Source organism: Pipistrellus kuhlii, unplaced genomic scaffold (genome assembly GCF_014108245.1).
Source record: "Pipistrellus kuhlii isolate mPipKuh1 unplaced genomic scaffold, mPipKuh1.p scaffold_m20_p_2, whole genome shotgun sequence".
In the NCBI taxonomy this organism is placed as follows: Eukaryota; Metazoa; Chordata; class Mammalia; order Chiroptera; family Vespertilionidae; genus Pipistrellus; species Pipistrellus kuhlii.
In genome coordinates this window covers 179,199,421-179,226,228 of record NW_023425515.1, presented here as the reverse complement: position 1 = coordinate 179,226,228, position 26,808 = coordinate 179,199,421, and the positions used below count along the sequence as shown (strand labels likewise).

Genomic DNA, 26,808 nt, shown 5'->3' with positions numbered 1-26,808 from the left:
CTAATGCTAGACAGGAAATACCTGTATTCATTTCCATGTCCAAGTGGCGCTGAAGCAAAGCTGCCAGCAGGTATTCTAGGTCCCACCCTTTCTGCTAAACTTCATCTTGCAATCTATCTGTCCAAACAGGCTTTTCCTCACGTAGGCAATCATGCCGATTGTTGTCAAACGTGGAGTCATGCCACCTAGGTTTGGATCCCGATACCACCAGTTTCTGTGCATGTGACCTTGGGCGAGCCACTTAACCTCTGCTTCAATCTCCTCATGAAATTGGGGGGAATAAAAGAATGAGGCTATTAAATTAGTTCATGTTTGTAAATGCTTCTTACAGTCTCCTAAGTGCAATGAGCTTGTTAAATAACACTTTGTGACCACCTGGTATTGCAAGCAGAGCACCAAAGAAATACCTAATTTATTGTTAGTAATCCTCACCTGAGGATATTTTCCCATCGATTGATTTTATTTTATTTTTTTAGAGAGTGGAACTGATGGGGAGAGAGAAAGAGCAATGATACATTGATTGCCTCCTGCACTAACCCTGTCGGGGGCCAGTGATGGAGATTGCAACCAAGGCATATGCCCTTGATCGGAATTTAACCTGGGACCCTTCAGTCCTCAGGCCAAAGCTCCATCCACTGAGCCAAACTGGGCAGGGCAAAAACATCTCCATTTTTAAAGATTTCTAAACAGGGCAAGGTCTCCCAGCTAGGATTTAGGGAGATTAACCTGGGCATCTTGTTGGGATGAAATGGAGGGGAAGAAAGGAAAGGTAGGAGCAGAGTTCAGGAGGGCGGTTCTTTTGATCAGAGGGGCAGAAATAGAAACATGAAGAGGCGAGTGAGGAATCGGTAAAGCATTTAAGGTTTGAATCTGTATTTCTCAGAGAACCTTAACTTTGGCTGGAAAGATGAAGTTGGGGTGGTGTCTAGATCCATGGGTGATGAGTCACATGGGTAGAGCTGAAGGGCTGAAACTTCCAGTGGAGGGCAGATGGACTGCCCTTCCAAAAAGTGATAGCTCAGCCCTGACCAGGAGTTCTGTCCCCTTCTCCCATTTGTAGAATGATTCCAGAGAAAGTCCAACCTCTTTGAACCTTGTTTTTCTCATTTTACAACTGTTATGAGGTTTTTGTGAGGAACAAATGTGCTAAGTAACATGGGTGGAAATGTTTCTGCAGTTAAAAAAGTAAAAATACAAAGTACAAAATAGGTGATAATAATCATTTTTATAATTACATTAAGCATGTGAATGAGTAAAAACTTGGAGGAAGACAGCAGAGAGAGAGCAGAGATCCCAGAGCTTAAACTTGGAGAAATTTCAGGGTACTACATCATCCAAAGGAGGAGTCCGAGATGGAGGCAGAGGTAAACTTGAAGAGGTAAGAGACCCTCAAGACGGGGAGTGCTTTGGGGTGGAGTCTACAGAAAAAGAAATTCAGTTGGTAAATACTCATCAAAAGTATCTTATCTATCTGGTTATGATAGAACTAGAGGCCCAATGCATGAAGGTGGTGTCCCTCAGCCTGGCCTGCAATCTCCAATCTGGGACCCTTTGGGACCAGCAGGCAGATATCCCTCTCACAATCTGGGACTGCTGGCTCCTAAATGCTCGCCTGCCTGCCTGCCTGATTATCCCTAACTGCTTCTGCCTGCCAGCCCGATTGCCCCCTAACCACTCCTGACGACTGATGCCTAACTGCTCCCTTGCTGGCCTGATGGATGCCTAACTGCTCTCCTGCTGGCCCAGTTGCCCCTAACTGCCTTCCCCTGCAGGCCTGATCGCTTCCAACTACCCTCCCCTACTGGTCTGATTGCCCCCAACTTCCCTCCCCTGATAGCCTGATCTCACCCCCAATTGCCCTCCTCTACCGTCCTAATGGCCCCCAACTACCTTTCCCTGCCAGCCTGGTCCTCCCAACTCTCCTCCCCTGCCTGCTATCTTGTGGTGGCCATCTTGTGGTGGCTATCTTGTGGCGGCCATCTTGTGACAATGTGAGGGCAGTCATCTTGTGATGGTGATGGCCATCTTGTGACGATGTGAGGACAGCCATGTTGTGGCAGCCATCTCATAATGACATCACGTGATACCACCTAGGCTTATATTATATAGGATGACTTTCAGAGTCATAATCAACATGAAATGGAGAAAATATCCTTCTGCAGAGGTCACTGCCCTGACCTGGGAAACACCCCCAGAGAATCAAATGGCCAGAGAAGTCACCTCAGGGAACACCTAAAATCTTCAAGAACTGTTTGCATCCACTGTGGAGAATGAGTGTGTTAACAAGAGAGGGTCATCCGCTTGGTGCCTATTTTCCTTCTCCAGCCACCAACCCAAATCACATCCAATTCAAATGGTCTTTCTCACTTGATTCGCTTCCAAGTCTATTCTCCATTCTGTTTGAAAACAGAAACCTACTCATATCACTCATCTGGTGAAACCCCTTTCATAGATCCCCGTTGCCTCGGAATGGAGGCTGCACTCCTTAGACATGAGACCGTGCATCTCTGGCCAGCCCTCCTGCTCCAGTGCTCTGCTGCCACTCCTGCTCCAGTTAGACCTCCTTCCTAACACGTTTCCCAGGGCCACCCTGGGCTCTCATCGCTCCCTGTCATTACCAGGGACGCTTCTCCGCCTTAACTTGGATAGGATTTCCTAAGTCCCAGGCTGAGCCAGATGCCCCTGGGCAGACTCTTGTCATAACTCTTTGTTAATTGTCTGATTTCTCATGTCTCCAACAGAGAACCTCTTGAGAACAGGGAAGAGCATTATCCCTTTTCTCTGTACAGTTCCTATCACACAAAGTTTTCCCATAAACAAACCCTGTTTTCAAATGGTCTTTGTGGTTGTTAGTCCACTCGTCCCGATTTGGGGGTCTCCAAAACACACACCCGCCGTCCTTGTGGAGCCCAGGTGGAGAACCTGGTCTGGAGCTCCCTGTGGGCAGCGCGTCCCTTGCACTTCCCGGGGCGGCCGCCAGGGGCCGCTGGGCCCTTTGTTTTCCTCGGGGGCCCGGGTCGGGCAGAGGCCCGCAGAGCGCATGCTCTGGGGCAGTCCGCGGCCCCGCGGCGCGCCGAGGAGTTCCCGGAGCGGCCGGCGCCGAGGTAGGTCGCGCGTGTCGTGGGCGAAGGGCCCGGGGGACGGCGGCGCGCCGGGGGGCCGCGGCCCGGGCACGGCGGGGGGCGGCGGCGGGCCGGCGCAGTCGCTCGCGCGCGGCGCCCGGTCGCGTGGCGACGCCTCCACGTGAAGCCGGGCGGCCGGAAGGAAGGCGCGAGTGCGGGCGCGCGTGTCCCCGGCCCCGCGGGGCGGCCGGGCGCGGGCCGGGCCCCGCCTCGCCTGGGCGAGCCCGGGGCCCCCTGCCGCCGGCTTCCCGCGTCCGGCCCGCGCGGGCGGGAGATTCAAACGGCCGGAGCGCGGCCGGCGGGGCGGCGGGCGCGGTGACCTCCCTGGCCGGGCGGCGGGGCGGCGGGGTGGCCGGGCCGCGCTTCCGGGCGGGAGCGGGGATCCTGTCCGGACCCACCGGGAGGGCCGGGCTGCGGGGCGGGGAGGGCCCTGCCGGCGGGGCCGGGCGGAGCGGGAGGGTGGACGGGCAGGGCCTGCGCGGGGCAGCGTGGACGGGCGCCGGGACCGCTGCTGACCGGCCAGAGCGGTGTGCCGCGAGCTCCGCATGACTTGTTAGTGTAAAAAAACACATTCAAACCTGTGAAGAGCTTTTTGTGAGTTTATTTGAGCCAAACTGTGGGCAAATTGCCGGGAAGCAAAACCTCTAGGCATTGGGATGACGCTCCGGAGAATGGCGGGGTCCGTCCGAGGAGGAGCCCTCGGTGGGTTGCATGAGGCCCATTGGTGATGGATGAGGGAGGTGGGGGAAAGCAGAGCGGGGAAACCTCTGGGATTGGATAAAAAGTGAAACGAGGGACACACGCTTCTTTTACTGAGGTGGATACAATAGTTAGCAGTCCACCATTAACACGATAACAATAACAAGGAGGGAGTTTGTGGTCCGGCCGGTGCCATGTGTCGCGCCCTAAGGGGTCCTGAAGGAGGAAGTAACTAGTTACCCGGACAGTTCACAGGTGTGTTATCTCTGCTTGGAAATTGATCTTTGTCAGGGAAAATACTTGGCCTAGGAAATGACTGCCTCCTATACACTGCTTTCTCCTATACACTGCTTTTAGTTAAGTTTTTAAGTTCAGACCATTCTTTGTACTTACTTGAGGTCTTTGAGTTTGCAAAACCGCCATGCAGGCCTTCCCTGAACTAGTCAGGTTAGCATGTGGGGTTCCCCCCCTTTGTGTGTGTGTGTGTGTGTCTCTGTCTCCATCTCCATGAACGCATCTGTCAGATTATTGACTGCTGCCTACCCCGTGCTGCGCCGGCGGGGCTGGGAGCGGTGGTGAGAAGGGCCGTGTGGCCTCTGGGGAACTGCCGGTCTCCTTGGGGAGACCCACGTGGGCCACGGTTACCCACGTGCCATGAGGTCACGATGTAGGCCTCGGAGGCAGGGGCACTGCTGCCCACAAGTCAAATAGTCATTGAGGGGCTCCAACCACGTGTGATCCGGCAGAAGTCAGGACATACACAAGAGTGTACGGAGTGTTACACAGGAGCTCTGAGGGTGTCACCCAGCCCCGCCCAGGAGGGTCAGGGGTGGCTTTCCAGGTGAGGTGGCGCTTGAACCGGGTTTTTAAGGAGCTGCAGAGTTAGTTCAGGTGGAGGGATTAGGGTGATGCACATGCCAAGGCAGGAAGGTCTCGCTGAGTGTAGCCGGCAGGGATTGCACAGATGCTGGAGTCTGACCGGAACACAGGGGGCGAGGAGAGGAGTAACAAGATGCTACAGCAGGGACTGGGTCTGGAAAGGTCTCAGGTGACAAGGGACCAAGGGACACTGGGTGGAGGTGGAAAAGACAGGATGCTTTCACCCGGGAAGAGTAATAGGATGGAGTCTGGAACAGTGAGTTGGGAGTTCATGCTGGTGTTTTTCCGAGACATCCCAAGAGCGGAAATCCTGTTCAGCTTTGCAACTTACTACTTGAGTTCCCCCCTGGGTCTCCCACTAACTCTTCCTATTAGTTCTTTATCTGTAAAAGGAAGGGAAGAGGCATGTGGTGAGAATGATTGATATCCTATATTTACCATAAAGCAGTGGTTCTCACATCTGGTGGAAAATGTGGCCCCTTTTCTTCTGGGGAAAAATAAACACATAAACTCAGGCACAGCTCTGTATATAAGAGGGAATCTCCTGGTTCAGAAACTTATTTTATTTTAATGTATCATTGATTTTTTTAACAGAGAGGAAGAGAGAGTGATAGAGAGTTAGAAACATAGATGAGAGAGAGAGAGAGAGAGACATCGATCAGCTGCCTCCTGCACACTCCCTGCTGGGGATGTGCCCGCAACCAAGGTACATGCCCTTGACTGGAATCGAACCCGGGACCTTTCAGTCCACAAGCCAACGCTCTATCCACTGGGCCAAACCGGTTTCGGCAGGAAATTTTTTCTTAAAATATATTTTTATTGAAGGGACAGGGAGAGAGAGAAACATCAATGATAAGAGAGAATCATGGATCAGCTGCCTATTGCACACCTCCCACTGGGGATGGAGCCGGCAACCCGGGCATGTGCCTTGACCAGAATCGAACCCTGGATCCTTTAGTTCGCAGGCCAATGCTCTGATCACTGAGCTAGGGCTGGTCAGGAGACTTGCGGTGGAGTGTCCCGGTAGCGAGCCTGGCACACTGCAGGAGTTCGGCAAATGTTTGTTGGCCGATGAGCCGCTGTCCTCCCTTCCCTGGGGACCTTTCTCACAAAGAATCCTCGGCCTCTGGTCTGCAGGCAGTTGTCTGCCTCCTGACATCGGGGCCGCGGGGGTGGCGGTAGGGACAGCTGCTGTGGTTAGAGAGAGGGCTCTGTCTCCCTTTGCAGGAATGAGGCTGTGGGGGCCAAGCAGGAGCACCAGGCCCTCCCCGGTAGACTGTCTAGTCCAGCGGTCACCAGCTGGTGGCCCGTGAGGTCCGAAAGCTTGGCAACCGCGGGTCTAGTCTGACGTGCCTACGTGCGTCACGTGCAGAACAGCTCGGAGAGGCGGGCGGGGAGCGCTGGCCCCTGTCCGGAGTGGCCAGGAGTCCTGCCATTTCACGCCACTCCTGTGTGGCCAGGGCGCCTTTCCCTGAACCTCAGCTTTCTTACCTGAGAAACCGGGGTGACCGCTTCTACCTCAGAAGGCAGGTGTGAGCGTTCCGGGAGAGTTGGCTCTGTGTCTGATTTTTAATTATTCGGGACTGTGTCTCACTCTTCTCCCAGATTGTCAGCTCCTCAAAGAGCTGTTTGTGGCTTGTGGGTGGACAAAAGACGGCTACTTATTCCCAGCCAGACACCCCCTGTCCGGTTAGGAAAACACACCAGAGCAGTTAGAGAGGGAGTGTGCACAAGGACTGAGTGTGCTGCAGAGGCTGCAGGTGGCAGTGTCAGACTCCACGCTGAGAAGGCGCCCTCTCATTCCCTGTCCTGCCCCGAGGATTGCTCACGGCAGCACTGCAGTGCCCAGAGACCTCCACGTGAGAGCCGAGGATTCTCAGGCCCAGAGAACTGGGTTCTGTTCGACTCTTAAAGCCAGTGCTCAAGTCCACAGCAGGGGGTTGTACCCATTCTCCTTCCGAGTCTTCACCCACTGGCCCAGCCTCGCAGCCTCGGTGTCTCCTGTCTGAACTCACCATCCTCTCCCTCTCAGTTTCCTTCTGCCCTTTGCCCTTTGTGTTCTGCCAAGTTCATGGGGGGCCCTGGAGGCCTGCCCAGGCTGCCTCCACCCCTGCCGGGATCATGGGCTACCTTTTTTTGGTTTGTTTTAAATATATTTTATTGATTTTTACAGAGAGGAAGGGAGAGGGATGAAGAGTTAGAAACATCAATGAGAGAGAGACATCGATCAGCTGCCTCCTGCATACCTCTTACTGGGGATGTGCCTGCAACCAAGGTTCATGCCCTAGACTGGAATTGAACCAGGGACCCTTCAGTCCGCAGGCCAAAGCTCTATCCACTGAACCAAACCGCTTAGGGCTTGCTTGCTTGTTTATCAGATATACCTGGGTTCTGTCTCTGACTCTCCTTTACCAGCTGTGTGAACTTAGGCAAGTACATTTACTGCTCTGTGCCTCAGTTCCCTCACCTGTGAAACAGGAGTGAGAGTGCCTCTTCCGCTGGTAGGGAGAAGTAAAACGGTGCGGCACATAGACCACAGGAGTGGCTGGTGCCCAGTGAGGCGTATATTTTAAAGAGTAGGTTGGTATGGGGGGTACACATGCAAATTAAAGTAATTATGATCCAAAAGTCTGTCCTCGTTTCTCTGGGAGAGAATGACTCCTTTAGGACTGGGAAAGGATCAGAGGAGCGGTGGAGTTGCCTTTGAGACTTGAGTAGAAGTTCTTCCAGTAGGATACGGATGTAAAGATGCAAACTGGAACTAGTTGAAGATTGTGTGGGAAGAGATAGGAGGGTATAAAGCCTAGAGGCCCAATGCACGAAATTTGTGCAAGAGTAGGCCTTCGAAGCCGCAGGCTGCCTCTGTCCCTCGGATGCAGCCCTGGCTTCGTCCAGAAGGTCGTTCGGCTGTCTGGTCTAGTTAGCATATTACACTTTTATTATTACAGATAAGAGATGAGGCCAAAGGTTAAGTCCGTATCGGAGCCTGGAGATCTGTAGTACCAGACTAAGAAATGTGGGCTTACTCTTCCAGGCAAAAGGAGCTGAGCAAGGAAGCAGCTCGTTTCAGGTTTGAGGTTTAGAAAGATCAGGAATGACTGGTACAATGGAGTGGAGGTGGGGAGCAGGGAGACCACTTCGGGAGAGAGGATGGAGAGTTCCCAGACAGGCAGACTGAGACTGGAGAGTGTGAGGAAGCTGATCAGTTCAGTAGCTCTGGAGCCTGACCAACTTGGTTCAGATCTTTTTTGAAACTTGGGTGGGATCCTTCCCTTATTGTCTGTATAATATGGACAATGTGACTAGCTTGCAGTGAGAGGCCCCAGAATTTAAGCCAAAATTCTCAAAACAGTCTGCATACCACAGAGGCACTCCTTGGGGAGACTTGTTCTGGACCCCCACAACAGCTACAGGTCATCCTGAGGAACTGACTGGGGATTTGCGTTTGCCCGGCCCTGGACACAGTGAGCTGGCTGCCAGCCCGGCCAGTGGTACAAGCTGTCTACCTCTTACCTTTCACCCCCTGCTCTGTCTCCTTAACATCTCTTCTTGCTAGTTCCCATGCACTTCAGACTCAATGAAAACACCTGGTAAAATGGAGATCCAGGTCTCCTCTCCTGCTTGCCCCACAGTATTCTTCATCTCACTAAATGGAAGTCTACCACCCACATAGTTGGTTAAGTCAAACCCCGTGAGTCTTTGTGTTTGGCCAAGCCCAATTCTGACCAGGATCATATGTGGTGTTTTTTATTTATTTATTTATGCATTTATGCATTTATGCATTTATGCATTTATTTATTTTTGGGTTGTGTGTGTGTATGTGTGTGTGTGTTTTAATTGATTTTTTATAGAGAGGAAGAGAGAGGGATAGAGAGAAACGTTGATGAGAGAGGATCATCAATCAGCTGCCTCTTGCACACCCCCGTCTGGGGTTGAGTCCACAACCTGGGTATGTGCCCTTGACCGGAATCGAACCAGGGACCCTTCAGTCTGAGGGCCAGTGGTCTATCCACTGAGCCAAACCAGCTAGGGCAGAGGCTAGACTCTTAACTGCCGCAGGCTATATACCACTTCCACATCTGGACAGCTTTAAAGTGTCCTGGCTCCAGCCATCCATACAGAAAGATTACAATTCAGAGTTTGGGCACCCAGGCTTAGACCACCTGACTGTCCTTCACAATCTTAAAGGCCAGGACCCAATAAAGATGCATTAGTAGAGGAAAAAGTTTGGGGCACAAATTGGCTGGATTGGTATTGAGAGAGAATGCCTCTGTTCTCAGCAGCCTTGAGGAAGACCTGAAGACCTTGGGGAGCTGTAGCAGTTAAAGGAGGGGAAGGAGCCAAAACTGGTTTGGCTCAGTGGATAGAGCGTCAGCCTGCAGACTGAAAGGCCCTGGGTTCAATTCCGGTTAAGGGCATGTACCTTGGTTGCAGGCACATCCCCAGTAGAGGGTGTGCAAGAGGCAGCTGATCAATGATTCTTTCTCGTTGATGTTTCTAACTCTCTATCCCTCTCTCTTTTTCTCTGTAAAAAAATCAAAAAAAAATATTATAAATAAATAAATAAATAAATAAATAAATAAATAAAGGAGGGTGGTTCAAGACAGGCTTTTAACTGCCCAAATCATCCTGGGTCCAACTTCCTTTCTTCCTTTCTCCCTCCCTTCCTTCCTTCCTTCTTTCCTTTAAATTTTATTGATTGCAGAGAAGAAGGGAGAAGAAGAGAGAGAGAAAAACAGCATTGACGAGAGAATCATTGATTGGCTGCCTCCCACATGCCCCACACCGGGGATCAAGCCGTGCCCAGACCGGACTGGAACCCGGGACCCTTCAATCCACAGGCTGACACTATCCACTGAGCTAAACCAGCTAGGACCCAACAACCCTTCTTGTCACCTGGAGGCGCTTTCCTTTCCCTCTTGTAACACGTGGTGTTTGTGTGTGAGTGTGAGGAGATATTCTGCTCTACAGTGCCCTGTTGGATAGAAAAGCCAGGCTTCTCCCAGAAGGGGCACTTTCTGATCAGAGAGCACAAATGGTCAGGTTTGGTTTTACTTCATTAGAATAACTTTGTAAAGTCTGATAATGACAGTAGTACATCAGTTACATAGTGGTTATGTAGTTAACTGTTAGTTACAAAGTTACTAGTGATTATCTCAGGGTTTGAGGGCAGTTATGAGGGATGAATGTTCCTCAGCTACAGCCACACCAACTTTTTCATTTTTTATAATAAAAATATGAAATACTTCTTAATAAACATCTTATATAATATAGGGAAGTGTAAAGAAAAAAGTAAAAATTGTCCATGATCTTATTTTCCAGAGGTTAACATTATTAATGGACATATTTCCTTCTATACATTTTTCTACACTTATTTTTACATGTGTGTATGCATTTATATTTCAAAAATGGGATGTACTGTTTTTTGATGTGTTTATATTATTTGGCAATGGTAAACTCTTCCTACTCAAGAAACGAATCTCTGAAAGCATCACTTTTAGTGGCTTCATACTGTTCTATCATGAATATGCTACGTAGCCACTCCTACTATTAAGCACATGGGTTGCTCCACTTTTTTTTTTTCTGTTATGAAGCACACAGTAGAGAGTATCTGTGGAACTAACTTTGGGTGTATTATTCCGTTCTCGTTCTTAAATCTGAGAAGTGGCACTGCCTGAGAAGTGGCACTGCTGGCAGTGCCTCTCGCCTTTGTAGAGGTCTTTGTCTCTGTCAATGTTGCCTGGTTAGAGCAGGACATTGGTTGCCATCTGACATGGAGTATTTGCCTGGGCTTTTCAGGACAGGAAGATGCCACCCAAGCGAGTGGCTAAGAAAAGGTCACCCCCAGAAGATGCTCTCCCCAAAAGCAAGAAAGTGAAGGGTAAGTTGGCTTCTGTCTCAGTATGTGTGGCCTCTTGAACCCCTCAAAATCCGGGACTGGCCTCCTTCCCCGCTGACATTTGAAGCTGAGGGGCCTGGAAGTCCATAAGCTCCACCCAGTTGGCAGGTCTCATGTAGGTCATTAAATCCCACCCCCAAGGCACAGAGACTTGTTTAAAAGCACTCGGGGGGCATTAGCAAAAAACCTAGACCCTAAGGCTTTGCCCCAGGCTGTAATGGCTTATGGTTTGGACCACTGACTTCCAGATGTGGGCTCAAGTCATTGGCCCTGATCTTGGGTTACGCCTTTCCTGAAATAAGAGGGAGAACAAGTCCAACCTCACTGGCCTGTTGTGAGGAAAATGAGATAATGTCATGCTGGCATTTGAGGGAGGTGGCGTGATTTTTTCTCTGGAACCCTGGAGGGAGACAGGGAGGAGAGCTCCAGCCCCAATCTGAGAAGGGGGAGTGTGGACCCGTACTCAGACAGTGTCTGTCTTTTGCAGACCCTCGTAACCAGGCAGTGAGGGCCGTTGCTTCCCACCGTGTTCCAGGCGCCCACCACACCCGAGGGGCCTGCAGGCCGAGCCCTGCCAACCAGAAAACCCGACCAGGTGGCTCCCTGCCCAGCGCAGCCTCAGAGGCCCTGGCAACCCTGGGGGAGGGCTGGACACCATTGGCTGTCCTGGACTGCCCACTGGTTGGCGCTTACCTGGCAAAAACCTGTTAGCTCTTACTGCTGCTCCTCCCTCTGCAGCTCCTTACAGGAACCTGGGTGTCTGTGTGACTGATCAGAATTCTGGGACACCCTGAGGATGGAGCTAGGGACTGTGTAGATTCACGTAGGCTCCCCTGGTATACTTATTAGCTCCGTTAACCTCTCTGAGGCTCCATTCCCTTTCCTGTAAAATGGGATCTTAAATATGGAAAGGCTGCAGCATAATTTGGGAGACTACGAAGCACTTTAGCATTAGTGGAGTAAGCAGTCAGTAAAGAGTAGACTTGATGACCTGAGCCCTCACCTTCGGCACCATGGCGCCTTATCCAGAACTTACAGCTAATCAGGAAAACTATCTGAGGTGCTCACTGTTCCCACCAAGATTCATTTCACAGTATTGAGTGTCCCCTTGTTTCTATTTCCTTCCTTTCAGATTAATGTGCTCAGTTTTTAACCTTTACACAAACCCTATGAGATAGGGACTTCTGATATCCCCATTTCACAAATGAGGAAGCTTAGGCTCAGAGGGTCATACTAAGGTCTGTGGCAGAGCATGGGATTGAACCCAGAGCCCATGCAGTGACCTCTCCTCTCTCCCATCATCCTACACACTCGGCTGTCTTCTTCACTCTTCAGTCTCACATAGGTCCCACCGCACAGAGCCGGGCTTGGTGCTGACACTGGGCCAGGGTGATGTGGGCCAGCTGGGGCTGGGCGAGAATGTGATGGAGAGGAAGAAGCCAGCTGTAGTAACCATTCCGGAAGACATTGTTCAGGCTGAGGCTGGGGGCATGCACACCGTGTGCCTAAGCAAAAGTGGCCAGGTAGGTTGGGGGCGTGGCGTGGGATGGAGGGTCTGTTGGGGAGGGGGCTTGGAGAAGGAGCTTTAAGCCGTACATTTCCCTTCCTATGGAGATGGAGCTGGCTAGCTGCATGGGGTGGTCTGAACAAGAATGGGCTGAAAGGGGTGGTCTGAACAAGAATGGGCTGGAAGGCCAGATCTCGCACTAATGGGGGCATTCTGGACAGGTCTACTCCTTTGGCTGCAACGATGAGGGTGCTCTGGGAAGGGACACATCAGTGGAGGGCTCTGAGATGGTGCCTGGGAAAGTGGAACTGCAAGAGAAAGTGGTGCAAGTGTCCGCAGGAGACAGTCACACAGCAGCGCTCACCGAGGACGGCCGAGTCTTCCTTTGGGGCTCCTTCCGGGTGAGATGGGCTGGGAGACTGCATGGGCTGGTGGACAGAATTAACTGGTGGGGCCCCAAGGATAACCTATCTCCATGCCCCTATTCTACTTACTGGCGAGGAAGTCAAGGTCTAGAAGTAGAGCTTGGGCCCAGACCAGCCAGGTCTCTGGCTTCTTTATTCAGGCCTGTCCACTCCTTTGGCTGCTGCCTAGAATCGGATGTGAAGTGTGTCTTAGGAAAGACGTGGGTGGTCAAGGAGGTCTTTAGCTGAGACTGATCCAGAAAGCCTGTTGTTCGCACTCATCTTGCTACCTTCAACCTCTCCTTCTCCCTTCCTAGCTGTCTTCCACGCTTCTCAGGAATATTGGATTTTTATATTAATTTTTAATATATTTTTATTGACTTCTGAGAGGCAGGGAGAGGGAGAGAGAAATAGAAACAACAATGATGAGAGAGAATCATTGATTGGCAGCCTCCTTCCCACCCCCTTCTGGGGATCGAGCCCCCAACCCAAGCATGTGATCTTGACCAGAATCATGCCCAAGACCTTTTGGTACGAAGGCTGAAGCTCTATCCATAAGCCAGTGGTTGCCAACCAGTGGTCCATGAGGTCCGACAGTTTAAGCGAGCATTTGGAGCAGCAATCACCAACCAGTGGTCCGCAGAACACTGGTGTCCGTGAAGCCCAAAAGGCCGATGACCTCTGGCTAAGCCAGACCCGGCCAGGGTACTCCGATACCAGACCATGTGTGATTCATTCGTGAGAATCTCACTATGTGGCCTCATTGCTGTCCGCCTCTCCATCCCCACCTGGCGCCAGTGCCCCTTACCAGACAGCTCTATGGTTGATCTGGCCGCTATGGGCCATGCAGGACTGGCTGATAGTGCTTTGCCCCTCCTAGGACAATAATGGTGTGATTGGGCTCCTGGAGCCCATGAAGAAGAGCATGGTGCCTGTGCAAGTGCAGCTGAGTGAGCCTGTGGTGAAGGTGGCCTCGGGTGAGTCTGGCGTTACTTGCTCTGGGCAGAGTTGGAGAACCTCATTCTGGTGTTGCCCAAGCCTTGGGTTCTACAAGTCCTGCATCTCTTGCCTTCCTCTCGCCCTCAGGAAATGACCACTTGGTGATGCTGACACTTGATGGTGACCTCTACACTTTGGGCTGCGGGGAGCAGGGTCAGCTGGGCCGTGTCCCTGAATTATTTGCCAATCGTGGTGGCCGGCAGGGCCTTGGTAGGTGGGCTAGGTCCCTCTGGCAGGGCAACTCGGCATACAACCCCTGATGAAGGTCACAGGCAGGAGGGATTCTCTGTGTGTAGGCTTACATCAGGTAGATTTGCAGTGGTAGGGTCTAGTAATAATTAATGTCGTTTTAAAACATTCGTTTAAAATCTTGCTTGGCGTTGACTTGTATTGACATAACCTTCAAACACGTGGTATCTACAGAACGTGTGAAGTGCAATTAACAAGTTTTGCTTGAAAAAGTTTGTGTTTGGTTTGGTTTTTGTTGCAAAACTAGGGCTAAGAAGATGGCGGATGAAGAGCATATTCGGCACTGCATGCTTTACGAGTTCCAATTAGGAAGAAAAGCAAGTGAGGCTGCAAAAAACATCTGTAGTGCTCTTGGTCAAGATGCAGTTAGCGCCAGAAAATGCCAGCGTTGGTTTGAGAAATTTCGCGAGGGAAATTTTTTCGTTAGATGACAAGAGTGGTCGAGGCCGTGTGTCCAATTTTGATCAAGAAGCTCTTCAAGCTCTTTTGGTGCAAAATCCTCAAATTACCCAACAAGAGCTTGCGACAACTTTAAATTGTTCACAAAAAACAATTTCCAATCAATTGCGTGCACTTGGCAAAGTCCAAAAGTTTGGAAAATGGGTTCCTCATGAGTTGACCGACAACAACCGTAATCAAAGAGTCACAATTTGCAGTTCGCTCCTCTCTCGTCAAAACCGTTCGCTGTTTTTAGAGCAAATTGTTACCGGAGATGAAGAATGGGTGCTGTATGTTAATTTGAAAAGGCGGCCTCAATGGTTGGACAAAAATGAGGCTCCGCAGCCCACGTCAAAACCTGACTTGCATGCGAAAAAAGTGATGTTGTGTGTTTGGTGGAATTTTAAAGGAATTCTTCGTTATGAACTTTTACCATCTAACCAAACCATTACAAGTGCAGTCTATAGTGCCCAATTGGAAAGGTTAGCCCAAGCTTTAAGAGAAAAAGAACCTGTGCTGATTAATCAGAAGGGCGTAATTCTTTACCACGATAACGCACGACCGCATACTGCAAGAATCACTGCTGAAAAACTGCGCCAGTTGGATGGGAAGTTCTCCCTCAACCTGCATATTCTCCTGATATTGCCCCTTCCGATTACCATTTGTTTCGTTCTTTGCAAAACTTTCTTCTTGGAAAAAAATTTAATAATGAAGAATGCCTCAAAAATGCATTGACCGAATTTTTTGCATCAAAATCACAAGAATTTTACAACAGAGGGATTAAAATGCTTCCTGAGCGTTGGGCACAAGTAGTAGAAAACAACGGCAACTATATTGTTGATTAAATTTTGTTGTTTAAATTCGATTTAAAAAAGTATTAGAAAACGACATTAATTATTACTAGACCTAATAGTTAAGGACATTGACTCTAGCCTTGGCCAGTAGCTCAGTTTGTTTGATGATTGTCCCAATACCCCAGGGTTATGGGTTCAATCCCTGGTCAGGGCACATACAGGAGGCAACCAATGACTGCATAAATGAATGGAGCAACAAATCAATGTTTTCTCTCCCTCCCTCTTTCAAATCAATAAATAAATTCACTCACAGATGAATATGCAAATAGACTGAATGGCTGAATGCCCAGTAGCTATGATGGAATAGATAGATAGATAGATAGATAGTAAGAACTTTGACTCTAGAGCCAGGCTATCCTGGTTTTGAATCCTGGTTCTACCACCTGCTGGCTATGGGACCCTGGACATAGTTTTCTCATCTCTAAACCCACCCACCTCATTGGGTTGTGAGGTTAAGTGAGTCACCAGAGAAGAATGGCACCTGTAAATATCCCATGTAGATATTACCTCTTAGGGCTGTGGGAGTCTGGGTGAGGCTCTTTACTCTCTCGGCCTCACATACTAGGGAGAAAAGTCCCTGCTTAGCATCCCTTCGAGGGCTTTGGTGATGTGGGAGGAGCCAGCACCGGGCAGAGAGGAGAGGCTTGGTGTGTCTGCCACTGACCTTGGCTGCTTCTCTGCTTGCAGAACGACTCCTGGTCCCCAAGTGTGTGCTGTTGAAATCCAGGGGGACCCGGGGCCATGTGAAATTCCAGGATGCCTTCTGTGGCGCCTACTTCACCTTTGCCATCTCCGTCGAGGGCCATGTGTATGGCTTTGGCCTTTCAAACTACCACCAACTTGGTGAGTCCCAATCCCATCCTGGCTCCCTCGGAGTCAGTTTTGTCATCTGTAAAGTGAAAATATTCATATGCTGTAGAGGGTAGGATGGCCTTGGTGTGGGAGAGGATGAAGAACAGCTCCTTGGACACTTCCACCCCTAACAACTCTCTCCTGCCTTTGCCTTCCAGGAACCTCAGGCACAGAGTCTTGCTTTGTACCCCAGAACCTGACCTCCTTCAAGAACTCTACCAAGTCCTGGGTGGGCTTCTCTGGTGGCCAACACCACACAGTCTGCATGGATTCGGAAGGTAGGACCTTGGGCCCAGGAATGCCCTCATCCCTCTGCACAGGCCTGGCCTGACTCCTGAGACCATGGCTCTTGGAACCTGGGCCAGATGTGGGTCTGTGAGGTTACACCTAACCCCCAGAGGAAGAGTCCTGGTGCTCTGCCAAGTATGAATTCAGTGGGGGCCTGTGGAGGTTCTCCCAGGCCTCCCCAAAACTGGAAGAGATACCGAAAACCACCTCCTCACCACCCAGGGAATGGGGACCAGCTCCCATGGAAATGGGAACTCGCCTGGCCAACCGGGAACACACCCTCTGCTTCTCCTCACCTCTCTCCCTCCTCCCACAGGAAAAGCCTACAGCCTGGGCCGGGCTGAGTATGGGAGGCTGGGCCTCGGAGAGGGTGCTGAGGAGAAGAGCATGCCCACCCTCATCTCCAGGCTGCCCTCTGTCTCCTCCGTGGCTTGTGGGGCCTCTGTGGGCTATGCCGTGACCAAGGATGGTAAGTGGGGCTGCCCACATTCAGTCTGATTGGGCTGGGGGTTGTGACTCCTATCAAATAACCCAGCAGGCTCTGATGTCCACCATGAGATGGAGCTGAGATGCAGAGCTGTATTTATGAAAACATGGTTTTTCTCCTGATTATCAAAAGCTTTTGACTTTGATGAACTTAAAATGAATTTTTAAAATTATTATTTTTTTATAGAGAAAGAGTGGAAAGACAGAAGGGGAGGCTGAGAGAAATATTGATTTGAGAAACACATCAATTGGTTGGCCTCCTGCATGTGCCATGACTGTGGCTGGGGATTGAACCTATAACCCTTTGGTGGATGGGCTAACACTCTCTCAACTGAACAACACTGGCCAGGGGAATAAACAAATTATTTTAATAAAGGTAAATTGTTCTGTAGAGGAAAAAATAACAACAGCAAAAGGGGATAAATAACCAAGACCTGGCCAGACAGTAGACTTGAACTCAGGTCTCCAGACTCCTGATTTAGGCTTTTCTTTACATTTCCCACTATGGTGATCTTTTTATTTACAACCTAGTATGTGCCAGTGTCCAGAGAGTTATACTTAGAATTTTATTAGGAAAAAGAAGGTTTAGTAGTTGGGTTTGGCAAGCATAGCAGCGGAGGGTGTAAGTGAGCAGTCACCAAAGCCTGAGTGGACGAGGCTCACAGCCATGGAGGCCTTGAGAAGTCAGGCTGGTGGAGGTGCTGGATGTGGGACTCTCTGGGAAGAGTTCCTGAGGAAGTGGGGCTTGTACTACACTTTGAAGATTTCTGATAAGCAAAGGAGAGCATCCTGGCACAGGAACATCGAGAACCGTCTCGGGTGGCTGGCCCGGGAGTGGAGGGTGGTGTGGGGATCTGTGGAGTGGCTAGTCACGGAGGGCCTTGAATGCCATGCCTAGGAACAGGGAGAAGTAATTGGCGGTGGTTAAAAACTGTGGTCCCAGGATAACAAAACTTCTTACCATCCTCTCCTTGGCTTTTCCCAGCTTCCCTGGACTCCCAGAGGCTGGGACCTTGCCAGGCTGCTACAGGCCAGGGCTAAATTCACCCTATGTCCCAGGCTTCTCTCACCGCGGATTCTGAAGATAGCTGTCCCCGTTTCTTTCTCTTGCAGGTCGTGTGTTTGCCTGGGGCATGGGCACCAACTACCAGCTGGGCACGGGACAGGAGGAGGATGCCTGGATTCCCGTGGAGATGACAGGCAAACAGCTGGAGAACCGCCTGGTTCTATCTGTGTCCAGCGGGGGCCAGCACACAGTCTTACTAGTCAGGGACAAGGAACAGAGCTGATGAAGCTTCTAGGGCCTGGCTCCCGGCCCCGCCCCCTCCCTTCTGGAACACAGAAGCTGTGATGACTCAGACTCCAACTGGCCTTTCCCAACCCCAAGTACTTTGTCATCATCACCTGCCTTTTTTTCCATCCACAGAACAGAATCACTTTCCTCTTTTTTCCCCTCCTTTCCGGAATCATCCTGTAACCTACAGGATGAAGAGGGCGGGATGGAAGAGGGGAGTGGATTGTGTTGGACTGTTGCTCATCCCAGAACTATGCGATTAGACCTTCCCCTGATCCCTACCTCCCATGGTCCTGGCTGACCTTGGTTTTGTCTACAACCAACCACACCTTCCTCCCCTGGGGGTTGGTTTCCTACACCCTGAGAAGTTGGGGCTCCATCGAGCCCTACTCTAGTCATGTGCCACTCTTAATGTCGTTCACAATCCACAGGCAGACAGATGGCACAGTTGTCGGACCCAGCTGTCATGCACCTATGCCTGGGGGAACTGGGAAAGGGGCAGGGCTACTGGCTGTGGGCAAGCCCAAGCCAAATACTTGGCCCTGAACAGGTATCCAAGGGGCAAATAAATAGTGATCCTCCACTTGATCAAGAAAAAGGCCAATCAGCTTTCTCCCAGAAGCACAAAGCATTGTCCTGCACTGCCCTTGCAGCCTGCCGCACCGGCCTGAAATCTGGACAGGAAGTGAGCAGGGGCGAAGGGGGTTTTATAAATATGGAGAGTGAAGGGAGGGCCGGGGGGAGGGTTGGGTGGGCAGAGACTGGTTTCCAGAAAGGGAAGCAGAAGCGTGTACCGTGTCTGAGAAAACAGCAAGCAGGTGGTGTTTTTTTTAATGTAAAGTATTTTAGAAGAGAGTGAAGTCTTTTAACATTTTGAATAAATTTAGAGTTTTATAAAACAGGCCACTTGTTTTCTACACATTCCCTGCTTTTTTAAGGGAACATCTGTGTTGGGAAGGACAGGATAGACCCGCACCTGTGGACTCTGTCAAGACTAGGACTTCAGGTGAAGTCAGGGTGTCCTGATGTGTGCCTGTCAGCTGTGACTTCCATGCAAATCAAAAAAGATTTTATTTTTGCCTAGGTATTTATGTTTCAGGAATCACTGTATTTAAAAAAAAAAAAATTATGCTGCATAATATGGGAGACATGGAATGGTTCTTTCAACATCCTAATCCCAAATCAAGATGGTACATCTCTAGAAATACTTTTACTAAGCTTGCTGTTGTATCTTTTTCAACAGCTGATATAATTGATAAAACATAATTAACTGCACAGTAACTCGTAAGACAACTTACTCATATTGATGTAGATTTTCATAGGCATTTGAGCAAACAAAATCATAGAGCTGGCCCATCTAATAGGATGGTCACTAGCTACATGTGGCATTTTACATTTAAATCAATTAAAACGTAAAAAAAAATTAATTCCTTTTTTGCACTAGCCACATCTCAAGTCCTCCATAATTAGGTGTAGTTAGTGCCTATGGTATTGGGCTATAGGACGTTTCTATAATTGCAGAAGGCTACAGTGGACACTGTTGATACAGCAGGTCTGTATATGTATAACAAAGTTTTATTAGGGCCAGGAGGATTTTCCTTGGATGTCAGTGACTCTTGGAAAAATGAATATGATGTAAAATAACTTAAAATGTAGTCTGTGATTTTTTCCCCCTTTTGAATTTTTAGTTTTGATACAGGCACTATATTGATTAGAAATTGGATTCTTAGAAGGAAAAAAAAATCACACTTTGATTATATTTTCTTTGTAAAGAAGCATTTATGTGTCTGCTAAACCCTCTCCCCTATCCACCTCATACCCATCCACCACCAATTTCAATTGGATTAGATTTATTGGAGTTTTTCCCTTTTGACAATATAGCAGGTTGGACGTGCCTTTAATGATAGCTCTTATGGAGTGGGACCTAAAATGGGCTGAGCGCTTTATAGGCAATAATAGTTTGTTTAATCCTCTCTTCACACCAGCCTTTGAAGTAGTAATTGCTGTCTCTCGGGAAAACAGTCCCTGAGAGTTCAAGTGACTTGCTTGAAGTGAAGTAAGTGTAGGCTTAAATCTAAATTAGCCTGAGCCCAGAACTCCCGTCCTTTTCCTTGTGTTGCACATAAGAATTGTAAAGTCCTCTGTTGGTGCCTTATGTATATCAGAACTGTCAGGCACATAGTAAGTGTTCTGTAAGTATTCTCTAGTATGACTGTTGTACTACTTCTTATTCTAGGGAATTAATAATTAATTGGCTTTTTCAAATGCTTAGTTCTATCTTCCCTCATTTTCCTCCATCCTGGATTGGTTACCCCAAAACAAATGTCATAATACCCCATGTGGCTCAACTATAAATAATGTAAATGTTCAATAACTGCTTTCACAAAAATTAAGATGGGGAAGTGTGTGTGTGTGTGTGTATGGCAGTTGTTAAAATATCTGAAACTATAAATGAATAAGTATGTTATTTAGAAATATGCAAGGAAATTCTAAGGAAAAGATTTGGAAATCATTGCCCCAATAGAGAGAGTATTTAAGTTTTTTCCATAAGCAAAGAGCACAGCACAGGTTGGTGAACAATACTAAATACTTTATTGCTGTAAGTTATCATTTGAAGGCCTCACAACACCAACACCCTGTGAGGTAAGCTCTGCTATTATCTACATTCACCTCAGGTTCAATAACTTGCCACAATAATCGAGAAGGGGCTGGGATTGATGCTCCATTTGTTTGAATCTATAGCCAAAAAACCAACCACTACATCAATATTGCAGTGAAATTTGGCAATTTTGGCAACTCTTGGTTCATTAGCCTAGTTGGGGGTCCCAGAAAGGGATCCGGAAGCATTTGTTAGGAACTTCACTATTTGAGAACTCTCACCTACGGAGGGTTCTGAGGAATGGGCACTAAGTGAGGCGATGGCTGGGGCACTGTTAAACTCAAGATTAAAGTCATCGAAATCTGTTTACCAAGGGCCTTCATGGGCAGGTTAAAGTTCCTGGCGGTTTGGATTAGGGTAGTGGATGTGGGATTCAAGAAAGCAAAGTGACAAGACTGGATTGAGTGGTTTGAGATGACAGGATTGCCCCAATTTACACTCCTTTTCACGCCCCCTCGGGTGAGTCACCAGAATGGTGAAGGAATCCCATTCCAACTTCAACAAAAATCTCGTCTTGGGAACTGGGTGGCTGGGGCAGACCAGTGGCTTGTCCACAGTTAGTGGAACTGGATCGTCCAAGTCTCCCACAGGGGACATTTCACCCTTAAAAACAACACGGCCCTAGCTGGTTTAGCTCAGTGGATAGAGCGACCTCCTGCGGATTAAAGGGTCCCAGGTTCGGTTCCGGTTCAAGGGCACGTGTCTAGGTTCCGGGCTCCATCCCCAGTGGGGGCCGAGCGGGAGGCAGCCAATGGATGGTTCTCATCTTTGATGTTTCTTTCTCCCTCAACCTTCCTCTCTGAAGTCAATAAAATATTAAAACTTGTATGTGCAAGTTTCTACAATGAGGGTATGTTACTTTTGAAATGTTATTTGTACGTTTATATAAATGTTGTATATAAATGTTATTTATATATTTAAATATATAAAAGTGAGAAAGAAACCCGAGAAAGCCTGTTACCCCAGCAAGCCACCATCCTGCGCAGGGTGAAGTCCGCCCCGCCCCGCTCGGCGGACTCGGCTCCGAATTGGCCCGAAGGAACCCGGAAGCTGGCGCCCTGAGTCTCCGGAAAACCCCGAAGCCGCCCGGGCCGCGCTGCCCGCGGCGCTGAGGCGCGTGCGCACAAGGCGCCGTCAGCGCATGCTCCGCGGCGGTCCCGCCGGAGGACTCGCGCCGGCGCGGCGCTGCCCGAGCCCGGCCCGACCGGGGCCATGGCGGCCAGCCTGTGGATGGGCGACGTGAGTGCGGGCGGCTCCCGCGGCCCACGAGGGGGAACCTTAGTGTCAGCGGGAGGAAGGGCCTGAAGGGGCGGGGTCCTCGGACCCCAAAGCGATGGAAGTGCACAGGAAGGGGAGTTCTGGTGACACCGAAGCGGGTGCCAGCATCCAGGGGAGGGGACCGAGTCCGGGGGGAGGAGGCCCGGGGCCTCGCCGCGAGTCGTGGAGGCGAAAGGGAGGTGCTTTGGGGACTGAGAAGGGGGGACCCCGAGGCTTTTGGAGGGCTCTTTGGTTTTGTTTGTTTAACGTCTTTTTATTGTTGTTAATCCTCATCGGGGGGTATTTTTTCCATTGGTTTTTAGAGTGGAGGGAAGGGAGGGGAGAGCTAGAGGGAAGCATCTGCGGGAGTCGGTGGGTTGCCTCCCCAGGTGCCATGTGGGGGGCGGAGGGCGGGAAGGAGCCCGCAGCCCAAGCACACGCTCCTGATGGGGAGTGGAACCGCCGCTGGCCCGGCAGCGCTCCGGGTTTAAGGCTGCAGGGGTGGGTTTCTGAGTCCACGGGGGAGGCTCCCGAGGGTGCCGGTTTAATGGCAGGGGAAGGAAGTGCAGTTCAGCCCGCTCTGCAGGTGAGAACCTGTCCACACACACACACACACACACACACACACAGCATGTTCCCAGCCCGGAGCTGAGGGGTGGGGGCTCTGGAGCCGGGGTGCGGAGCCTGCCTCTGCCTGAGTCGCTCTGCCCTTGCATTTACGCAGCTGGAGCCCTACATGGACGAGAACTTCATCTCCAGAGCCTTCGCCACCATGGGGGAGACCGTGATGAGCGTCAAAATTATCCGAAACCGCCTCACTGGGTACGGTCTTTTTTCTTTTTCTTTTTTTTTAATATATTTTATTGTTTTTGTACAGAGAGGAAGGGAGAGAGAGAGAGAGTTAGAAACATCGATGAGAGAGAGAGTCATCGATCAGCTGCCTCTTGCACACCCCCTACTGGGGATATGCCCGCAACCAAGGTACATGCCCTTGACCGGAATCGAACCCGGGACCCTTTAGTCCCCAAGCCGACGCTCCATCCATTGAGCCAAACCGGTCTCGGCTGGGTACGGTCTTTCCTTCTGCCTGCTCAGTTACTTCTCCCTTAATAGGCGGCAAGCGTCATTTGGGTAAATATAAACATCGCAGAAAGTCTGGGCTTCTCACCATAATTATAGTTATCCTATATAATAAAAGGCTAGCCCCACCCGGTTAGGCTCAGTGGATAGAGTGTCAGCCTGTGGACTGAAGGGTCCCGGGTTCGAATCCGATCAAGGGCACATGCCTGAGTTTAGGGCTTGATCCCGGTGAGGAGGAATATACAGGAGCCAGCCGATCAGTGATTCTGTCTCATCATTGATGTTTCCATCTATCTCTCCCTTTCCCTTCTTCTCTGAAATAAAAAACACATTTAAAAAAAAAAAAGGCTAATATGCAAATAGATCAAATGGCAGAACGAACAGTTATTATGACCCACACTGACCAGCAGGGGGCACACAACGCAGGAGCTGCCCCTTGGTGGTCAGTGCGCTCCCACAGGGGGAGGACTGCTCAGCCAGAAGCCAGACTCTCAGGGTGAGCACAGGGGTAGTGTGGGAGCCTCTCCCGCCTCCGCCAGTGCTAAGGATGTCCGAAGAGCCATTAGTCAGGCATTATCCCCCGCCCCCCACCTCCTACCCCTTGAGCACCCAGACTGCGAGAGGGCACAGGCCAGGCTGAGGAACCCCTCCAGTGTATGAATTTTGTGCACCAGGCCTCTAATTATGTTATAAAGGCTAGCATTCGGGCCTTAATTGAGAGGAAGCATAGCATATTCATTCCAGACCCAGTCTGTTTGAAAGCTGTGTCTGCTGTGTGACCTTTGGTAAGTTACCTTACCTCTCTGTCTCCTTCACTTTGACTATAAAAATGGAGATGATAGCCAAAACTGGTTTGGCTCAGTGGATAGAGCGTCGGTCTGCAGACTGAGGGGTCTCAGGTTCGATTCCTTTCAGGGGCATGTGCATTGGTTGCAGGCACATCCCTGGTGTGGGGTGTGCAGGAGGCGGCTGGTCGATGTCTCTCTCATCGATGTTTCTAGTTCTCTATCTCTCTCCTCTCCCTCTCTGTAAAATATCAATAAAATATATTTTTTTTTAAAATGGAGATGATAGAATTAAGGTGAAGATTAAATGAGTTAATTCACATTCAGCATTTAGAATAGTTTCTGGCATATGTGCAGATTATATAAACATAAATAGAGTTTATCTGTTAGGTAATTAATAATTTAAAATCACAAAAATTTCTGAGTGAAGTACTGTTATTAGGGAAGCTTGATAACTGACTTAAAATCACCATTATTAAATGACAAGTCAGGACTCAAATTCAGTTCTGCGAGTGCCCTTAACTTTAATGCTATCATTTAAAATCTCGTTTATAGCGACACTACTTTGTACTACTGTCCTAGCTTCCCATGAAACAAGCCAGACACAGTCCCTCCTCTCATGGAGTTTACTACGTCCTAATGGGGGAAGAGGCAATAAATTGTGTAAACAAAACAATGCAGAGAATGTTTTCGATAGTGTGCTAGTGCCCCCAGTTACTTTTTTCTCTTTGGTGGGCTAGGGGTGTGTGTGTCTTGGTTTTCTTTAGGGTTCTAGTTGGAAATGAGAGGATTCCTTTATTAAGTTGTCGATGGTTATTGAGCATGGTGGCCTAACTATTTTTCTTGCTCTTGTAGACAGAAAACACTAGATAATGAGCGCCTAGTAGGAAAATTCATTCAGTGATACTTTCTACCATTTAAAATATTGACATAGATTCTCACATTTTAATCTTTATTGAAATAGGATTTGGAACTACTCTTCTACCCATGGTTACTAAACTCTGCTGTTTCTTATGGTGGTACTTACAGACACATTGCATTTATATCCTCCCTCATTTGGCAAAGACTTTTAGTGGCTTTACAAGAGAAAAAAATAAAAGTAAATTTAAAAACCAACACCAGAGAATATAAGGCAAAAAGATAAGACCCAAAGAAAAATAATATCCAATAGAACATAGTGCTTTAAAAATAATTCAGTCAGTCTCCGTCTTCTCTGCACTGGGAGCAGCTCCTTTCATCCCCTGAAAATGTATGCCTGCACCAAGTTTATCTCCACCCCCTCCTTGGTCAGGAGCGCCTCTCAGCTGAGCCGGTCAGTGTTTGCAGTGGTGCTGAAAAGACCGGAGACCTTGGCAGATGAGAGCCGCAGCAGCTTGGCAGCCCCACATCCCCTGACCTCGCTTATTTCTAGCTGCAGCTTCCAAACCAGTGCCATTTCAAGGAACATCGACACAGCAGCCAAGTTCATTAGGGCTGGGGCTGCCACAGCAGGGGTGGCAGGCTCTGGGGCTGGAATTGGGACTGTGTTTGGGAGCCTCATTGGTTATGCCAGGAACCCTTCTCTAAAGCAACAGCTCTTCTCCTACGCCATTCTGGGCTCTGCCCTCTCAGAGGCCATGGGGCTCTTCTGCCTGATGATGGCCTTTCTCATCCTCTTCGCCATGTGAAGGAGCTGTCTCCACCTCCCATAGTTCTTTTTCCCGTGTCTTGTCTGCCCTATATGTTCCTTTTCCTTTTTTTTTTTTTTTTTTTTAATATATTTTATTGAATTTTACAGAGAGGAAAAGAGAGGGATAGAGAGCTAGAAACATCGATGAGAGAGAATCATCTATCAGCTGACTCTTGCACACCCCCCACTGGGGATGTGCTCGCAACCCAGGTACATGCCCTTGACCGTAATCTAACCCGAGAGCTTTCAGTCCGCAGGCTGACACTCTATCCACTGAGCCAAACCGGTTTTGGCTGTTCCTTTTCCTATACCTCCCTAGGCAGCCTGGGGAAAGTGGTTTGCTCGGGGTTTGACAAAAGGAAGACAAATAAATACTGTATTAATAAGGAATAAAAAATAAAAAAATAATGCAGTCAGTGGTTGCACAAATTGTACTTAACACCACAAAAATATATACTTAAAAGTAAGTTTTATGTTATATATATTTATTTACATTTACTTTTATATTTTATAATCTCTTTAATATATTTTATTGTTTTTTTACAGAGAGGAAGAGAGGGCAGGTTTGGCTCAATGGATAGAGCGTCGGCCTGCGGACTCAAGGGTCCCGGGTTCAATTCCGAAGGGCATGTACTTTGGTTGTGGGCACATCCCCAGTGGGAGATGTGCAGGAGGCAGCTCATCGATGTTTCCCTCTCATCGATGTTTCTAACTTTCTAACCTTCTCCCTCTCTGTAAAAAAATCAATAAAATATATATTTTTAAAAATCAGTAAAACAGCCGATACCGGTTTGGCTCAGTGGATAGAGCATCAGCCTGCGGACTGAAGGGTCCCGGGTTCGATTCCGGTCAAGGGCATGTACCTTGGTTGCAGGCGCATCCCTAGTGGGGGGTGTGCAAGAGGCAGCTGATAATGACTCTCTCTCATCGATGTTTCTAACTCTGTCCTTCTCCCTTCCTCTCTGTAAAAAAATCAATGAAATATATATATTTTTTAAATCAGTAAAACATATTGAAGAAAAAAACAAACGTTTTAAGCTCTGGCCAGTGTGGCTTAGTGGATCACAGCATTATCTGTAATAACAAAAAGAGGAGACAGCCTGTGTGTCTTTCGACCGGGGATTGATTAAGTAACTTTATGTGGGAGCTTTAGTATCGCTAAGTGAAACTAGATCCAGCCTGAAGTCTATCTAAAAACAACTTTTATCCTCTTAAAGGGTTGTTAAATTAAATAAAAAAGAATATGCAATAAGTATGGCCTACAAAGCCTAAAATATTTTTTAAAAATTTTTTATTAATTTTTTTACGGAGAGGGATAGAGAATTAGAAACATCATTGAGAGAGAAACATCCATCAGCTCCCTTCTGCACACCTCTTACTGGGGATGT

The 26,808-nt window shown here is 49.0% G+C and overlaps 4 protein-coding genes and 1 long non-coding RNA gene across 11 annotated transcripts in view; 4 read left to right on the top strand and 1 right to left on the bottom strand.

The window, feature by feature from the left end:
- The first annotated feature begins 2,979 nt into the window (after window positions 1-2,979).
- RCC1 (regulator of chromosome condensation 1) lies at window positions 2,980-19,615 on the top strand. Of its 3 annotated transcripts, XM_036444835.2 has the most exons (11): window positions 2,981-3,104; window positions 10,500-10,581; window positions 11,087-11,194; window positions 11,935-12,122; window positions 12,328-12,507; window positions 13,391-13,487; window positions 13,597-13,719; window positions 15,738-15,893; window positions 16,061-16,180; window positions 16,507-16,659; window positions 17,790-19,615. In XM_036444835.2, the coding sequence occupies exons 2-11, from the start codon at window positions 10,509-10,511 to the stop codon at window positions 17,963-17,965; spliced, it is 1,374 nt and encodes a 457-aa protein (XP_036300728.1). In that variant the 5' UTR covers window positions 2,981-3,104; window positions 10,500-10,508; the 3' UTR covers window positions 17,966-19,615. The 3 variants fall into 3 exon arrangements, with proteins under 3 accessions (XP_036300730.1, XP_036300728.1, XP_036300729.1); XM_036444837.2 differs by lacking the exon at window positions 12,328-12,507 and having other exon boundaries at window positions 2,980-3,104; XM_036444836.2 differs by lacking the exon at window positions 11,087-11,194 and having other exon boundaries at window positions 2,982-3,104.
- LOC118722829 (ATP synthase F(0) complex subunit C2, mitochondrial-like) lies at window positions 15,064-25,482 on the top strand. The gene is made up of 2 exons (XM_036444852.1): window positions 15,064-15,070; window positions 24,980-25,482. Exon 2 carries the CDS (start codon window positions 24,999-25,001, stop codon window positions 25,416-25,418), a length of 420 nt encoding a protein of 139 aa, XP_036300745.1. The 5' UTR covers window positions 15,064-15,070; window positions 24,980-24,998; the 3' UTR covers window positions 25,419-25,482.
- LOC123652740 lies at window positions 17,534-21,504 on the bottom strand. The gene is made up of 2 exons (XR_006742229.1): window positions 21,098-21,504; window positions 17,534-17,570 (listed from the first exon to the last, which is right to left on the bottom strand). It is a non-coding gene; the product is annotated as an uncharacterized LOC123652740 (long non-coding RNA).
- LOC118722825 (tRNA selenocysteine 1 associated protein 1) overlaps window positions 21,723-26,808 on the top strand; it is an 18,056-nt gene continuing 12,970 nt past the window's right edge. For 4 of the 5 annotated variants that reach the window (XM_036444842.2, XM_036444840.2, XM_036444839.2 and 1 more), the window contains exons 1-2: window positions 21,724-21,868; window positions 22,611-22,708. In XM_036444842.2, coding sequence (XP_036300735.1) covers window positions 21,842-21,868; window positions 22,611-22,708 — 125 coding nt within the window. In that variant the 5' untranslated portion in view covers window positions 21,724-21,841. Of the gene's footprint in view, window positions 21,869-22,610; window positions 22,709-26,808 lie in introns of all 5 variants that reach the window. The other variant, XM_036444843.2, reaches the window with a different exon arrangement.
- Window positions 23,926-26,808, top strand: part of LOC118722828 (ribonuclease 4-like) — a 20,802-nt gene continuing 17,919 nt past the window's right edge. The window contains exon 1 of the mRNA XM_036444851.2: window positions 23,926-23,938. The gene's annotated coding sequence lies outside the window, so the exon portion shown is untranslated. The remainder of the gene's footprint in view (window positions 23,939-26,808) is intronic.